Genomic DNA, 17,048 nt, shown 5'->3' with positions numbered 1-17,048 from the left:
AGTCACTGTAAGTTAGAACTGACTTGACGGCACACAACAAGAACATGGGATTAATGGACTAACGTAGCATTTGTTATGTTAGGTATGTCAGCTCATTTCTCTCTCTGGACGTCTTTCCACGCACAGACACTGTGACATCTACATCTACAGACATTACATAAAAAGAGGAAGAGGCACACGCTGAATTGAAAGAGGACCTTCACCTACATTCATTTAGGAACTGTCGTTTTTCAAAACATTTTATTTTCCAAAAAAGAAGAATTAAGTATTCAGACACTAAGAAGGCAAGGGAAAAAGAGAAAGGTCATCACATTCTCTGCATAGATATCTGTAGATTTTACAAAGAGTGTGTGTGTGTGCTCACGCGCACATATGTTTGTGTGTCTATAAAAAAAGAATAATAGCAGAAGACATCAATGTACAGACTTGTTTCAATGTCATTGAAGCAATGCAAGAGCCTCGCTGCAAGAGATTTCTCCATTGCGAGCTTTACAAAAAATGAAGTGAATATAAAGAAGGACGATAAACATTAACACAGGAAGCGCTTTTAATGCTTCCTTCTTCACTTTGTTAATTCTTGCAAAGAGTGGCGCATCTACCTTAAGACTGCCTGCATTTTACCGAACAAGCATCTTTCATCTTTAGCAAAGTTTCTACATCATGCATGAAAGAGAGTTGGGAAGTTCGTAAAAAGAAAATTTGATCCATTTTTTTCTTTCAAAACTTTCCCATTGACAAAAGAAAATTAAGACTTAAGTACACTGTTTGTTTAAATTAGTATCCATCATTATTATTGCTATACCAAAACCAAGAGATTTTAAACAGACCTATTTGTCTTGATTTTTGTTTAAAAAAATGTACATACTTGGAAAAAAGAGGAATCTTTATACATTAATATCTATACATATATATGTACAGAGACATACACACACCCTGGTTTTCGCTTCAACAGTGAAGCTTTCCCCGCAGCTTGGTATATGTTCCATTTTGTATTTGCCAAGAAGCTGGTCCTCCTTGGTAGCAGACATTTAAAAATAAATCATATAAGTTATACAAGAGTCATTGGCACAAAACAGCAGTACCCCCTTCCCCTTTTGCAAAAGGGGCTTCTCTCCATATTTAATTCAACAGCAATAATAACAAAAGTGGCATCTCAGTGGAGAGAAAAGTCTCCCCTTTTAAAACAACGGTTCCAGCTTGTACAAAAAACCCTGAACACATGTAACTGTAACGTGAATATGAAAATGCAAGTCCTGCTCACAAATAAAGAGTGCTTTTTAAAAAAATACAGCAATATTACATGGTGGTGAAATGGCTCAGTCACAGATTCAAGAGAATACAGACGTTTAGGCCAGGTTCTTCTGACTGAGGTGGTAAACCTGCATTGGGCCAAACCCAGAAGGAATGCAAGTGGGAACTCATAAGAAAATGCTCCTTGTTGTGGAGAGTTTTAGGTTTTTTTAGTCCTCACTTGGTGGTATAGCCCAGTTACGTTTACCACTTCATTTAAAATTACAGAGTGTGGAAATCCTTAACTGAACATGACTGGAAGGAGCAATTTAACCAGACATAAAATATCAAACCCATGAAGGCAACTGACTATGGCATTTCAACAAACCTTGCTTTAATAAAGGAAGGTACTAGGTGGAATTGAGTAGATGTTGACAAATCAGAATCCTAAGAAATGGCTCAAGGAAGAAAATCATTCCGGTCCCAGCAGCAACTGTAGAAAGAAGGTAATGTTCAGGGTGGCAAAGAAATGAAACTGAAGGTTTGGAGGGTTGAGAAGGCACAGTCTCCATCACTCCCAGCTTAAGAACTTTTCTGTTCACTGTGGTAGGTTGGCCAAAAGGGCCCCATATGATCTCCCTGCATTTCTAATGACACCAAAATATGAATTCAAGACCTCAGAGGAAAACAAATGTTTTAAAAAGCAATGCATGGGTATGGGGAAAAAACATCTTATGAAAGAGCAATGCAAAAGAGATTCAGAAAAGCAAGAAAGAATTGCTAACTTGGAGATCACCTCCCACAATGTATTACGGTTACCATGTTCATACCGGAGAAAGGACAGTGGACCTTTATAGCAGTTCTGCAGAAGGTAGGGATTTGGGCATAGAACAAAGCAATTAGTTAAAAGATTGGTTATGGTGTCTTCACATTGTTCAACCTATGCTAACCCACTGGTAGATTTTAAGAATCATTTGTGGTAATGCACTAGAGGTACACAAGCAACCTTGATCTAAGACTGAAGATCGGCTAAGTTGCTGTGAGATGGATGACATTTGGTTCTCAGTGCCATAAAAATATGAATCCAGATTATCTGGGGAAGGAGTGTGTGTAAAAATGGAACTCTGTCATGTTCCAGATCACTCCAGAGACACAGGCATGATTGCAGGACTGAATGAAAGGTAAACACATAAACATTTATCACTTCAGAGCATTTTGGTTTCTTGCAACGTATGTTTCTGGTGGAAACAATTTGTTACTAAGCCAGTGGTCTTGGAGGATGTAACTGAAACACTGATATAGGTTCTATGCTCCCTATATGTATTTTCAACAATCACATACACTATCTTCCCTGCATGAAGGACAGTTATCAGATTCCCATTTTGGATCTTTCTGAGAAAAAAAGAGTTCAAAACGCCTCCCTATCCTAACACTGAGTTGATCAGAAGTATTTACATCTTGAACATATGAGATGACACCATATAAGATTTGATAGGGCAACATAAAACTTACTGGTATTTGCCTAAAGCAACTAAGTTCTGGGAAACAACATCATAGTCTTGGCCCATGTTAACACTGAAGGCCAATGTGTTTTTCCCCTTTTCTTTTGGCACATTAGAGAACATCCAGATTTTGCACATGAAAGATAACATAATGATAAGCTAAATACAATGGACATCAGCTAAATATAATTGCAACAACATTCTCATGGTTGTAAAAATCACATGCACAAGTCAACATCCCAAACCACTGAGCACCAAGAACTCAAATGACTAAAGAGCTATGTACAAAAGAGGGACTATTTTACAGCTGGTAAGAAATTATCCCAATAAAATGAAACATATGCACTACAGATGACTTTTTGGAACCATCCTGGCAGTAACCAGTGAGAAAAAAGGCAGGTTTGTTTACATATGGCTTGTCTTACTGTTTCTGCCTAGACTTCCATGTTTTTATACAGCTCTTATAGAAGGCAGCAGGCCACATTAGAGAAATTGCTGGACTGGCTTTCCTAAGATTTTTCTATCTCTTGCATTAGAGGGATAGCAAGATCCCTTTCTTTAGCCTTCTGTAGTCTACTCCAAAACCATATCACTTGCTGTGTAGGAAGATGGGTGGTTTCTTGGATTGTAGGCTTGGGACCTCAGTTGTAATCAAAGGCCACATCCTAAAGCAAACAAGTTTTTTCAATATTCTGTGGAAAGTAATGGGATAAAATTGCAAATAAGAAGACTTTTAAAGTATGATTTTCAGTTAAGCAACCATATTCTATGGAAGATACTCTATCTAATTGCAGCAGAGGGAACAACTGTGATTTAGGTGTTGCTGGCATATTTGAGGTATGGCACAGTGGCTCTTGCTTTGTACATATTGGGCACATGTATTTTGATGGACAGAAAGGAACATCAAAGTATAGGCATCAGAATTGTAGGGTGCTGGGGTAACAATAACGGTAAGATCAGCTTACAGATTAACTGCATACTCCACATATCTCCAAAAAAATACCCTTTTTTAAATACTGCAGTGACCTTGTCATTTGAAAAACACCTCTTCGCACGTTCTTCAGAGAAGCTGCATTATCAGTGACTCTGAGGCATTTTCTAGGGCTAGGAATCTGAAATGCGCAATTCTATTTGTGTAGAGATATTTGGCCTAGTTAAGGAAACAGCAAGATTCAAAAGCCTGAACTCTCCTGTCAGTTCCTGGAGTGCATCTCAGGTCTTTCCTAGCGTGCTGCTGCTCAGTCTCCCTCCATCTGCCCAGCCAGCCTTCGGGTGATGATTCCTTGGCTTGCACACTAATGTAACAGGCAGGCTCCAGCGAAGACACCTGCATTTTGGCTCCCCTGGGTGAATCTCACGAAGCAAAGTCACAACAAGACCAACAGCCGATGGGAATAGATTCTGGTATGCAGGTCTCCATCCTGCCCAGTCTCTTGCCCATTCCCCAAAGAAGCAATGCCTTACAGACTAGTCTAGAAGCATTCTCCCACCCCATGTAAATATTGTCAAATGTCTCAAATGTAAACTACAATTTGCTGCATTTAAAACAGCTTTTGAAACACAGCAGGCTAGATATGAGGCTGGAAAGCTCTTGCAAGTATTCCTGGAAGGAAATAAATGACTGAAGAAGAGATGCACAGGGTCTGATCCAGCAGAAGCCTGAGCATCCGTAAGGAAGAAATAGAATGACCAAACTAAGTGCTACATGTAGCTGTTGATCATTTCTCTCTCTCTTTTTTTTTAAAAAAAACCCACTAAATAGCCCCTAATGCTGTGAGTTTTAAGCAAAGGAATGATACCATATTGTGGATACACACACATGCATGTGCATTTGTACTTCTTTTGCTTTTCAAAAAAATTGGAACCCCATCCTAGCCATCTTTTCCCTGTAAGTTAAAGTCAGCTTGGGATGAGGCAAAAAAGAACTGGCAAGAGAAAAAGAAGAAGCACTCTGATGTCTATGATTACTTTCCTAAAATTTACACTATGAAAGATAGTTTTAAATTTTAAAAAATACAGAAAAGGTATATGCAGCTGCATATAACATGTAGGGAAATACTTCTCCTTGCTGTTTTCCATTGCTTTGACCACCAAGGGTTGATGATGGTGGGGAGTGGAAGCCAACAGGCAAAACCAAAACATTTGGTATGATCTGTATCAAACAAAGAACTATAACTTTCAGGTCACAACCAAACATGAAGCAAAACACATGGAGTTTGATTTCTTAAAGAGTCATTCTGAGCAAGGAGCCTGCATGTAGTTTTCTCTTGTGCGTACTTTCTCGAACAGGCAACTGAATCAACTTTTTCATCTAAAGTTCATTGGAACAAGCTCATCCCCAGGATCATACACAGCTTGGAAAACAGATTCAACACTCTAGAAGAAAAATCCCCCCTCCCCTTATGGGCATTCCTAATACTGCTTTACTGGAACCTTTGACCTGCTTCACAAATATCACAAGTTGCAAGAGAGAAAAGGAACTGCATTCCAGTTCCTCTACAGAGATTAGGCTAAGGGTACGTATTACACAGCTAAGACATCACAATTGGAAAGTTTGACCTGTATTACATTTCTGAGGCACTAAGGAGCTCCAGAATCAGTTAAGCTTAAGATGTAGCAATGTGGAAAGAAAAGGAACTATGTGCTTCATGCATTCTTAGAATGCCAATGCTAGTCTTAACTAGGGGAAGAAACTGGCATTATAGTGGCTGGTAGTATTTTCTATGTAGGGAAAAGAAGAACTTGCAGGTCTGCCGAATGGTTCTTTTCCCAGCAGATCTAATTGGATAAGAGACTCTCATTACTGGACAGAAAGGCTAAAATGGAAGACAAGCCTGCAGTCCAATACCTAACATAGTCCTGAGAATATATAAATCACCACTGGCACTACAAGTATCATATGTCAAAACCAGCCCCCCCCCCCCCCCCCAGGAAGTCTTTGTCATTTTGCACTTCACCCCCAGAGGCTGAGGACTAGCCAAATACAAAACTCTGCAAGTTTCCAAGCAAAACCAGTGTGTCTAGTTCAGCTTATTATATGGCTAGGATCTGCAAGTGCTCTGCATACAAATGGGACTAGACTGCATGGACAGTGAGACAGCGACATCTTCAGTGGCAGATTAAAAGAGATTCACACAAACATGGAAACATGTAGTGCCCAGATTATTAGTGAACTATTTTTTTCTTGGAGTGAAGCAGTTGGTCCACTTCCAGGCAGTAGGATTTGATACAGGAGGGAAAGGAGAAATTTGTGCTGGTTTTATACATAAAGGACAAAAGCCATCTGAATCCAAAAGGCAGAATTCTATAGCATCAACCACTCAGAGATGACACAAGTGCTATGAAGTCATGCAGACTATAAAGCGCATCATTGCTATCAGAATCAAGTCCATCATCTTCCTTCTGACTAGTCTGGAGTGGTTTTGAGGAAGGACAGATCTTTTGAAAAGGTAGATGGCCCTCATAAACTGCATCCCTTGGTTTTCACTTAGCCTGTTTGCTTCTGGAATAACCTGACTTTTCTGAAATTCTGTCAACTGAACCACTAGCAAGTTCATATTAAGGAAGTAGAACCGTAACACTTTGCTAAATCAAGACTTTCATTAACCCAAAACAGGCAAGGACACCACATCTGCTTTGTAATGGGCCCAGAACTATTCTCGGATGGAAGAGCAAATCACCAGAATGAGGAAGAGACCTCAGCAGGTGCTCCAGAGATGTTCCAAGTATGTCTCAAAGTATATCCCTTGAGCACCTATGCAGTAGAAGCAGCACTGAGTCTTTGACAATAGATTCGGTTTCTAGATCTATAAGTTCTCGCCTGGCTGATACTGAGGTTCTGTTGACGTGAAGTAATCCTCCAAGAAAGCTTGAAGGTACTCAAAGGTGGGCCTTTCTTCGGGATCCTTCCTCCAACACTGGCACATTAGATCATGCAGAGATTCTGGGCATTCAGGTGGGCAGGGCATCCGGTAGCCTCGTTCCACTTGATCTAGCACTTCACGGTTCACCATACCTATCAGTACAGGAAAAAATGAGTTATTGATACCAGTAATAGCATTGGAGCTACTGGCAAACATGGAAAAATATTCAAAGTTCTCTTGAAAAAGCCGTACATGTCATGGTTGTTTATCTTCTCTTATCATCCCATTGCAATATGCACAGACATTAATAAATTAAGCCAGAATCTTTCTGGTGACATATGCCGGTATAAACTTCTATCCTTTCCAGTGTATATACCGGATCATTTCCGGCAACAACCCTGCTCTCTAGTGCAACTGCAACTTGATGGTAACATATAACCCTGGTGACTGGGAGGGATGGGAGACCCAGACCCAATCTAGTTACAGTTATATAGCTGGGAAAATTATTGCCCTCAGTGGAGCTCCAGGAGTGCAATGGCTATTCCTTTTTCCTGCCCACACAACTGCAGCTGCATGGTGTCTAGGATCCTCTACTGTCCATCTCTGCATCTGTGTCCTTCGGCAAAATCACATTATTTTGTGCAACTGGTGCAGCAGAAGTATGGTACCGAAGACTGGTGCTCCACTAGCACTAAAGCATCTTGGCCTTAACTCCTTGTTAACTCAGTATAGTTGGATAAGATTGCAAGGAAGCAATTTAAGTATGCCTTAATCTGGCATCAAGCCTTTTCCTCCTTAAAAAACCAATTCTCCACATAGCATGGCAGCAACTGAGAAAACGTCTTCCCGGATCTGCCTTGAAGTTCCTTCTTCCACTGCTGTATCAGCACTTAGAAGTAGAACAGAGGGCAAGGCAAGGATACCTGTGAGTCCCCAGGGATGGTGTGAAGCCTGGAGGGATAAGATGCAGCTGTCACTTAGGATGTAGCAAATAAGACTCACTAAGAGGCAGCAAAGCAAAAGGGGACTGTGGCAGCTTTCTGCTGTGCTTTTAAATTACTAGGGACCGTACACATGATGTTTCTAAATACCAAGAGTGCTTCCAGGCAAAACTTTCATTGAAGAATTGCACAATTCACAGAACTATTGGACATCCAGATGAAGATAGTTTTTATTTACACATCTTATATTTTCCTACAACTTCTTCCATCTCATTTCAAACCACATAAATAAATCTATTGAGATGTGAAGGCAGAATAGCTACACAATGTATTTTGACTGGTAACACCAAGGAATACTTCCTATAAAAACAGCTGACATTAGAGTTACCTGGCCACAGTCGCTCGCTATGATCTCAAACAGATCTCTGTGACCTCACTATGCTGTCTGTCTGACTGTGGGGAAGTTTTCTACATGCAAAGCATATGCTCTTTCACTGAGGAAATGGCTCCATCCCAAGTGAATGAATTTCCTACATTCGGTTTAATGGCCCTTGCAGAACAAGTAGCAAACCTGAAAACACATTTACCTGGATATGGAACTCGGCCTTTTGTGGCCAGTTCGGTCAGCAGTATCCCAAAGGACCATACATCTGACTTGATGGTGAACCGGCCATAAAGTGCAGCTTCTGGAGCAGTCCACTTAATAGGGAATTTAGCACCTGTATAAGGTAAGGTAAATAGGATGACAATTAAAAAAAAGTTCAAGAATGACCATTCTTATAGAACTGTAAGATTGGGAAGGATCCCAAAGCCATATGGTGCCAATCCAAAGGTCATTTGCTGTAGTAAGGCCATCTGAAATGCATTTCCAGAGTTAAAATTCAAGAATAGGAAAACTGTATACTGTGCTCTATCATACCTTGCATTAAGAACTGAACGAGCAGAACAGTTTCCTCAATTATACTATCACTTTCCTTGATCCACAGTTCTTTTCATGTGGCCCAGAACTTAACCGCTCCCTACAAAATCACACTATTGAGTTGAATTAAGCTTGTGGTCTCACAGTGCCTTATATCCTGTTCACATGCACTGCTGTTAAGACAGGTATCATCCATCCTACACCTGTGTATCTTATTTCATATGCTCAAGTACAGTACTCTCTATTTATCACAGTGAAAATTTGTTTTGTCAGTTTTGGCACACTCTCTAATCTGTTAAGGTCACTTTGAATCCTGAATCCAGATTCTGTCTTCTGAAATATTAACCACCTTTCCAGTCCAGTTTGACATCACCTGCAAAAGTGATAAGCATGCTTTCTTTCTTTCTTTTTTCTTTTCACAAAATGTGGAGAAATTAGGAATGATGATTTGAGGCTACAACTACTTCTGTATCTTTAACCAGCTATGCTAAAAAGATCTAAACAGTGAGCTCTGTAGATCTCCTTGTATATAATCTCACCAGTATCTTCTTCCATTTTGTTGCATTGTTCCATTAATGTCTTCCCTGAAGCCCTAGCTAGTTGCTTCTGGAAACTGTCTCCAAATAACACAGGAATATGTGGTTTATACCTTGCCTTGCCGTGTATTCATTGTCCTCAATCAGGCGAGCCAGTCCGAAGTCGGCCACCTTGCACACCAAGTTCTCCCCGACAAGGATATTGGCAGCTCGAAGATCTCTGTGAACATAGTTCATTCTCTCCACGTATGCCATGCCAGATGCAATCTGGAAACATTCCAAAAGCAAAAGACACTCTAAATTTGCTCGAACTACTGCTATATTCTGTCAGTATAATGCCTAACAAGATTGAATCCATTGACCCAGGGTGAATTCTTGTAGCTATTCCATACACTGGCTGATGTAGTTAAGCTGCTGGGTGGTAGGGATCATTTTTAAATGCTCATTCAGCTTGTTTTACCTTTAACTGTCTGAATGAGCATTTGAAAAAGAAAGCTAAATGTCCTGCAGTTCACTGGAGATGGTGACTCAAGAAAATGTGGATTTTCTCTAGCTGAAGGAACTTAAAACAGATGAAAAATAAAATACCACTCACTCACTCACTATTAGGAAGTGGCACTGTCTGACATAGCAACCAATATAGTGTGACGGTTCTCCTGCTCCTTTTTTCAAGGTTTCTCAGCCTCCTGCAAAGGTTGGAAGCTTGATAATTATCTTGGTGCTTTTCAAACTTTGTAACTCTGCATATGGTAGAAACCGTTGAATGGTCTCACCATGTGGAACCTGTCCATTTGTGTGACTGCAGATTCTTGCTCCCCAGTCAGTTGTGTTCAGTTTCTCCCTAGATACACACAGAACAAAAGCTGGGAGGAGGCAACAGGAAGATGAAGGCTAAATAAATAAATACTACTGTTGCCATTGCCCTTGGTTCATTGACTAGTCACTCAAGGGGATGGGGAAATAGATTGATCTGAATACTACTTTTGCAAGATGTGAAATCAGCAAATGCATGGCAAGCAATGAAGAAGACTGTGCATGTCCAGTATCATCCAGCCGCCTGATGGACCATTCCTACCCCTAACGGACTTACAGCTACATATAAAAATGTTATTCTCCTTAGTCATTATAAAATACTGGATTTTTCTGAATTTTAAAAGGAACTAGCGTAGGATTAATACAGTCAATGCAAGATTAAGCATGGGATAAAGGCTTCAAATCAATAATGGCATCTGCTCAACCAATAAAAAATGAGTCGCCGATAGGCTGAGAAAGGTGGTATACAAGTATAGTAAATAAATAATAAAAAAATAAAGATAATAAAAAATGCCATTGCAGATTTGAGGCCTCCTCTGGAAGCACTAAGAATATCATGTTTTCCACCCAAAAACTGCAACATCCCAGAAGGAGAAACTCATATTTTAATGCACTTTCCAATAATCCTCTTCTCCCTCCCAGTCTCTTTTTTACACACAGATAAAATAGTATATGATAGAAACAGATTGTCATAGTCTACCATTCTGACAGTCTCTGTTCAGGAATATGATTTTCAGAGGAATGTATTCACAATAAGCAAGACTGTTTTTGAAGCATGCGACACTCACCTGAGCAGCCATGTCCACTAACTGGGGCAGCCTCAGATATTTGCCCATTTCACCCTTTAAGAAATCCAAGAGGCTTCCTAGAATTGAACACACATTCATCAGTAAATAACACCAACCCTTCAATGTATGCAGGTGTTTCTCTCTCATACTCTTTCACAGATCAGCAGCTGTTTTAAACTCAAAGAATGAAAAAAATGTTAATTGGGCTAACCAGCTGTTTAAAAAGTGGAAGGCATTTATGTCTTGTAAAGCCATCTATTAGAGCCTCCTCTCACATCCTGATTTACTGCAGCTCTTCACACTCCTTTTATAGAGGCATAGCAAAGGAGCAATGAGCTGTGAGTTGCCCGTGTGGCAGAGTCATGTAGTCTCTTTAACACTTGCTAATTTCTTCACCAATCCATTCTGCCTACGTTTGCAGCACACTAATTTGGTTGTGTGAATTGGTCTTTGCACAATGTGCTGCCTATTCCACCTAGAGCTAAGTGAAAAAGACAAGTGGTAATTGTTGGTGTTTTCCCCTCCTCGCCTGAATTTCTAGTCTGCCTGGAGTTGCCATATAGCTTGAAAACAAGAGCATCTACACCAAGTATCCAACCACTCTGGCATTTATAGTATATTTATAGTATATAGAATATTTACAGTATTATGTAAAACCGCTTTGAGTCCCCTTCAGGGTAAAGAAAGGTGGACTACAAATAGAGTAAATAAATAAATATATAAATGTATTAAGCACCTTTGCACATGTATTCTGTCACAATGTAAATAGGTTCTTCGGAAACCACAGCATACAACTGCACCAGCTTCTCGTGGCGCAGTTTCTTCATGACCTGGGCTTCCTGTAGAAATGCCTCTGGAGACATTGTCCCAGGTTTCAGAGTCTTTATTGCCACCCTGGTGGTGCCATTCCAGGTCCCTGGAGTAGAAACAGAAATAGATTAGCAAGGCACACTTTTCACTGAGAAACATGTGGTACCATTTTACCACATGCAAGTATCTTAGAATATGACAAGATATTAACAGCTATTGCCGCTAGCTTGGTGCCTCCAGGTATTTTTGGATTTGAACTCGTGATTCTTCAACCATTGGTAAAGTTGCACAAGATTGATAGGTTAAGGATGGCTGAAAATTGTATAGAAGAACTGGAAAAGAGCCAGTGGATGATACAGTTGCTGACACATACTGACTCTCAGGATTGCTCATGAGTCTGAAGCATATTAATTCTCCATTTCAAAACTAGTTGTCGTGAAGTAATATTTATGAGATCAATGTCACATTTTGGTTCTCAGGAAAGAAATATTTTCAGACTTATTTTAAAAATGGTAAGGTAAAGGTTTTCCCCTGACATTGTCCAGTCATGTCCAACTCTTGGGGTTGGTGCTCATCTCCATTCCTAAGCTGAAGAGCCAGCATTGTCCGTAGACACCTCCAAGGCCATGTGGCTGGCATGAGTGAATGGAGCACCATTACCTTCCCACCGAAGTGGTACCTATTGATCTACTCACATTTCCATGTTTTTGAACTGCTAGGTTGGCAGAAGCTGGGGCTAACAGTGGGAGCTCACGCCACTTTCTGGATTCAAATCTGTGACCTTTCGGTCAGCAAGTTCAGTAGCTCATCACTTTAACACACTGTGCCACCAGTGGCTCCAGCCTCCCCACCAAATAATTAAATACGATGTTTGTGAAGTTCCAAAGGCAACTACCCATCCAGGTGTTATATAGGTTCACCATTTCTCTGGTTCCAAGATGGAACAATTCGGTCTATTTGGCTCATCATTTTGATTATTCTCTGTCTTCAAATTAATGTAGCATCCTTTAAGGGACATGATGATGTCTAAATGTAAAAAGATGCAAATTAATTGCAATCCTTTTGGGGAGGGGGGTAACATCCTGTGATTTATTAAGTGACCAAATATTAGTTCCAGCATTAAGTCTGAAATCAGATGAACATTTATTAATCCTTTTGGGGAGGGGGGGAGGGGGTAACATCTTGTGATTTATTAAGTGACCAAATGTTAGTTCCAGCGTTAAGTATGAAATCAGGTGAACATATATGAAGCATGACTAAGGCCCCTTCTACACTGCCATATAAAATCCAGATTATCTGCTTTTAAACAGGATTTATTTATTTATTTATTGTAGATACATATAATCCAGTTCAAAGCAGATAATGTGGATTATCTGCTTTGATAATCTGTATTATACGGAAGTGTAGATCCAGCCTAGGTTCAATTGATCTGAAAGAGACTATTTCAATCTTGCTTTAAGTTAGCTACATTGTACTAGCCCAAGAGGAAACCCTAGTTCAAATGATAAAATAATTATGGTTAACAATTATACTTAATATTGTTGATTGGAATTCCTTCCTTCCTCCCTTCCTTTCTATCTGTCCTACTGCCAATAACTGACAAACCTTTCACAATGCAGCTGTACCAATGGCTGTTATGCTGCTCCAAATGCAACATCTAACATACTTTTCATGAAAGTCACTAAGGCTTCTGTTGTATTTGATCCTGTTAGTCCTTTGTTTTGCACAGTAGACTATACAGCCTGGCTGCAGATTGCTCAGATGGATACAAGGTGAACTTGAAAGCTATGAAACAGCCAAATAGCTGCCTGTTTTGCAAGCAGCGTTAGTGGTTGTCTTCCCAGATCTCACCCTTCTAAAATTAATTTTCCTTTCCAGAAATGTAATGGCCATCGAATCCCAGTGGCTCATATTTATTTATTTATTTATTTATTTATTTATTTATTTGCTGCATTTATTAACCGCCGCTCTCAGCCTTGGGGCGATTAACCGCCGCTCTCAGCCCTGGGGCGACTCATAGACCTGCTAGAACTTCTTACCCATCCACACTTCTCCAAAGCAGCCTTGTCCAAGCTTCACTTCTAATCTTAGGGATTCCCGGGGGATTTCCCAGGCATCCTTGGCAAGGCCTTGTGTCTGAGGCTTGCTGGTTGGGCAGACATTGGTAAGACGGTGGCACAAGCCATCTGCATGTTCTGCAAAAGAAAGTGGCATAAGACAGAAAGAATAATTACTTTAAGAATATCTATTCCATTCCTTTTTCTTAAATGCAGGTTGAATTCCTATTATTGTGCATTTCAATATAATTAATCTGGAGCTAGTACCAATGATCAATGAAGCAGTTAGATGGACATAAATATCAGTACACCTTCTAGGGCCTTGAACTGAGTATTTCTGCCAAATTCCGCAATTTGTTTATTGTTAAAAAGAAACCCAACAAGCCTGGTTTCTAAAGCCAGATGTGTGGAGTGCTAGTAGTTAGTAAGAAAGGGAAAAAGCTCCTTACAAGCAACCGGATTCATCAGATATGTTACAATGTTTATATGGATTTTAAAACATATCGATATGAAAGAAAGATTCCCACCAGAAAGAATCTCACTGCCATTTCACAATTACCTATCAGTATAATGTCAATATATACTGTATAAGTTTAAAATGTCCATGCTGCTAGCTGTTAATCTTTGGAACATTTTTAAGTATGCGTAGAATAGACAAGGAAGATGTTGCAAAAGATTCTGGATACTGAATTAATGAGCTGATAACAATGGGATATAAATATGGCAGACACCATTTGTTTTGTCTCTTTCTTTTCTCTCTTGCATTGTGACCGTGCTAACAAGTAAGTGTTATTACAATGAATGAAATGTAAATAATGATAAGAGCTGCTGCTGAAGCAGAAACAACTGTCTGAAGTCAGTTAACTGGATAATAAGAAGCAAGTTGATCATCAAATTGCCATATTACCTTCACTGCTGTACCAACAGCTTGGGCAACTCTGGCTCTTCCAGTGTGATTGGACAGCACTGGCTATTTTGGCTAAGGCTGATGGGAGTTGCAGTCCAATATTAGCTAGAGAACCACAAATTACTCAGCCCTCAGCTAATGGGAAAGTACCAAATGGAGAGAACTGTAGTCATTTGTAAAACACTGATCTCTGACTGCTGTTCTGGAAAAGAATGGCATACAACCAATATGACCAGAATTATCTGGGCTCACAGGTTACCCAACAATCAGCCAAGCCTCAATGGTCAGTAACAAGGGCCATTTTTTCTGTATTTGCCTAATTAAATGCAGATAAGTAAGTTTTCTATGTTAAAAAGGAGCACCAGCCTCTCTGATCAATGTGCTAGAAAGAATTTGAGAGACACCCCATGAAACTATATTTATTCACTTTACCTCCCTATTTATAGGTTACTATCTTAGAGTCTTCACTGGATTACCACTTCTTTCTTTTCTGCCATAACAGTAACCTCTGTACCAATATCATACGATTCTAAAAATGTTCACCTCTTTTGATCTTTACTTCTGAAGCAGGGACCGCTGATAAGGCCCACCTTATTCTGCCTTGTTATTCTATCTGGGGTCTTGTAAATAAGTAGGTCAAAGGCTTTATGATGTTATGGCAGTTAAGAAGGGAAAGCGAGAATCAATGAAATCAGCAGAAAAAAACTGGAGACACATCTCAAAATGCTCAGTTGAAGCATAATTTATTGATAAAAAGCCTAACATATTTCAGCTGTATATGCTTTTAGAGGGCTTCTTAAGGGGCCATGTAAAATCATAAAGGTAATGGACAAAGGATAGCACTTGGAAAATTGGCTTTCTTGAATTTTGTGGATTGATGCATAGAGAGTCAATAAATATGCTGGATAGTGGTAGAATGGTGGCCTTTTTTTTAGATCATCCAGTTCTACTCTTAATCTCTTGCTTCCTCTAAGATTAAGAGTGGGAAAACAGCTCAATGAAGTGAAAAAATGTTTGATTCTTGCCCCTCTCCAACCCTTCAGAGCAGTGGTACTCAACCTTCCTTATGCCACGACCCATTAATACCGTTCCTCATGTTGTGTTGACCCCCAGCCATAAAATTATTGTTGTTGCTACTTCATACCTCTAATTTTGCTACTGTTATGAACTGTAATGTAAATATTTGATATGCAGCATATATTTTCATTCACTGGACCAAATTTGGAACAAATACCCAAAATGCTCAAATTTTAATACTGGTAGGGTTGCCATTTTGCCATTTGGGAGTTGTAGTTGCTGTGATTTATAGTTAAGCTACAATCAAAGGGCACCCCCCCCCCCCCCGCCTTGAAGGGACACAAGCCTCCCTCCAGCGTCGCCGCTCTCCCACAACCGCACACGCACACTGCGCCGTGCACACCTATCCCTTCCCTGATTGGAGTCTCAGAAACAGCCCTCCCCTTGGCTCAGAGGCCAGCTGATAAGCCGGCCAATCACAGCAGGAGGGCTTTTGGTGGGAGGATTTGTTGTCTGTTTCCAAAAAGGAAGAGAAGGACAGGTGGAGGGATCTTCAGCCTTCTCTGCCAAAGGAGTTCCTAATACCATCAGAAATATCTATTTTCTGATGGGCTTTGGTGACCCCTCTGAAACCGTCTCATGGCCCCTCAGGGATCCCGACCCTCTGGTTGAGAAATGCTACTCCAGAAGGTTCTGCCATACATATGTTTGGCTAAGGAGATGGTCCCCCACCTCCAGGGAAAAACTGGTTGAACGCAAGAGTCCTTGGGTCCTTTCCAACTATTTGATTCTATATAATTCAGAAGTCAAACATCCAAATCATTTTCCATTATAAAAATGAGGTCTCCCCTGGGCCTAATATGGTTTGCAGAGGTCTAAAATCTGGTGAAATCACCCTCTGGACCCTCTAGGATAGTGGTTCTCAACCTGTGGGTCCCCAGATGTTTTGGTCTTCAACTCCCAGAAATCCTAACAACTGGTATACTGGTTGGGATTTCTGGGATACACAGGGTGAGAACCAGTGATCTAGGGAATGCTGGGAGGAGTGTGTGCATGTGTGTGGAGGAACACTGCTAAAGGCTTTTGCAGGAGGTGCAGTGAACTCTACAAGGTCCAATGGAGGATCAATGAGGTTTCCTGACTCTCATGGTTGAAGCTGTTCAAATTTCTTCAACTACATACTTTTGCTCCAAGTACCTTGACGAAGACATCTTTATTCAGCAAACAATTCTGCATTATTACAAGTTATGCTGTGGGCCACTTACTGGAATAATATGCTACCAGCTGTTGAAGACTGCTGAATTGGGTGCGAGAGGTGATGTAGAAACCACCATTGTCCAGTTTGCGGATCTTGTAGTGCTTCACGTTGAGTCCTTTGGCATTGTCAAAATCTGAGACAGAGAGGCAGTAGGCACCTGTTGAAGAACACATACACCGTTCAGAGATTCTGCCTAAGAGATACTTCAGAGCCAATCTTTGTCAGGATTGTCCCTCCAAAGAACGACAGGACTTTATGTGCATTATTCATTCTTTTGAAAAGTTATAATATAAACAGCACTACAAAGGTTGTGAAGCCCAAGGAACAGAATGGCCCACGTTGAAGCAAATGTTTAGACTCTTAATTGTCTGGATTGACCTACCTTGTAAGAAATGAGAACAAAATAC

General features: G+C 40.3%; 1 protein-coding gene across 5 annotated transcripts in view; it reads right to left on the bottom strand.

Annotated features, from left to right (window-relative positions):
* Positions 1-5,883: 5,883 nt before the first annotated feature.
* Positions 5,884-17,048, bottom strand: part of SRC (SRC proto-oncogene, non-receptor tyrosine kinase) — a 113,221-nt gene continuing 102,056 nt past the window's right edge. For all 5 annotated transcript variants that reach the window (XM_060772214.2, XM_060772213.2, XM_060772215.2 and 2 more), the window contains 7 exons: positions 16,649-16,798; positions 13,442-13,597; positions 11,329-11,508; positions 10,593-10,669; positions 9,105-9,258; positions 8,124-8,255; positions 5,884-6,747 (listed from right to left, as the gene is read on the bottom strand). In XM_060772214.2, the coding sequence (XP_060628197.1) occupies positions 6,539-6,747; positions 8,124-8,255; positions 9,105-9,258; positions 10,593-10,669; positions 11,329-11,508; positions 13,442-13,597; positions 16,649-16,798 (1,058 nt within the window). In that variant the 3' untranslated portion in view covers positions 5,884-6,538. The remainder of the gene's footprint in view (positions 6,748-8,123; positions 8,256-9,104; positions 9,259-10,592; positions 10,670-11,328; positions 11,509-13,441; positions 13,598-16,648; positions 16,799-17,048) is intronic.

Source organism: Anolis sagrei, chromosome 4 (assembly GCF_037176765.1).
Source record: "Anolis sagrei isolate rAnoSag1 chromosome 4, rAnoSag1.mat, whole genome shotgun sequence".
In the NCBI taxonomy this organism is placed as follows: Eukaryota; Metazoa; Chordata; class Lepidosauria; order Squamata; family Dactyloidae; genus Anolis; species Anolis sagrei.
The sequence above is the reverse complement of the archived record's forward strand: the minus strand, read 5'-3'. Positions and strand labels throughout refer to the sequence as shown.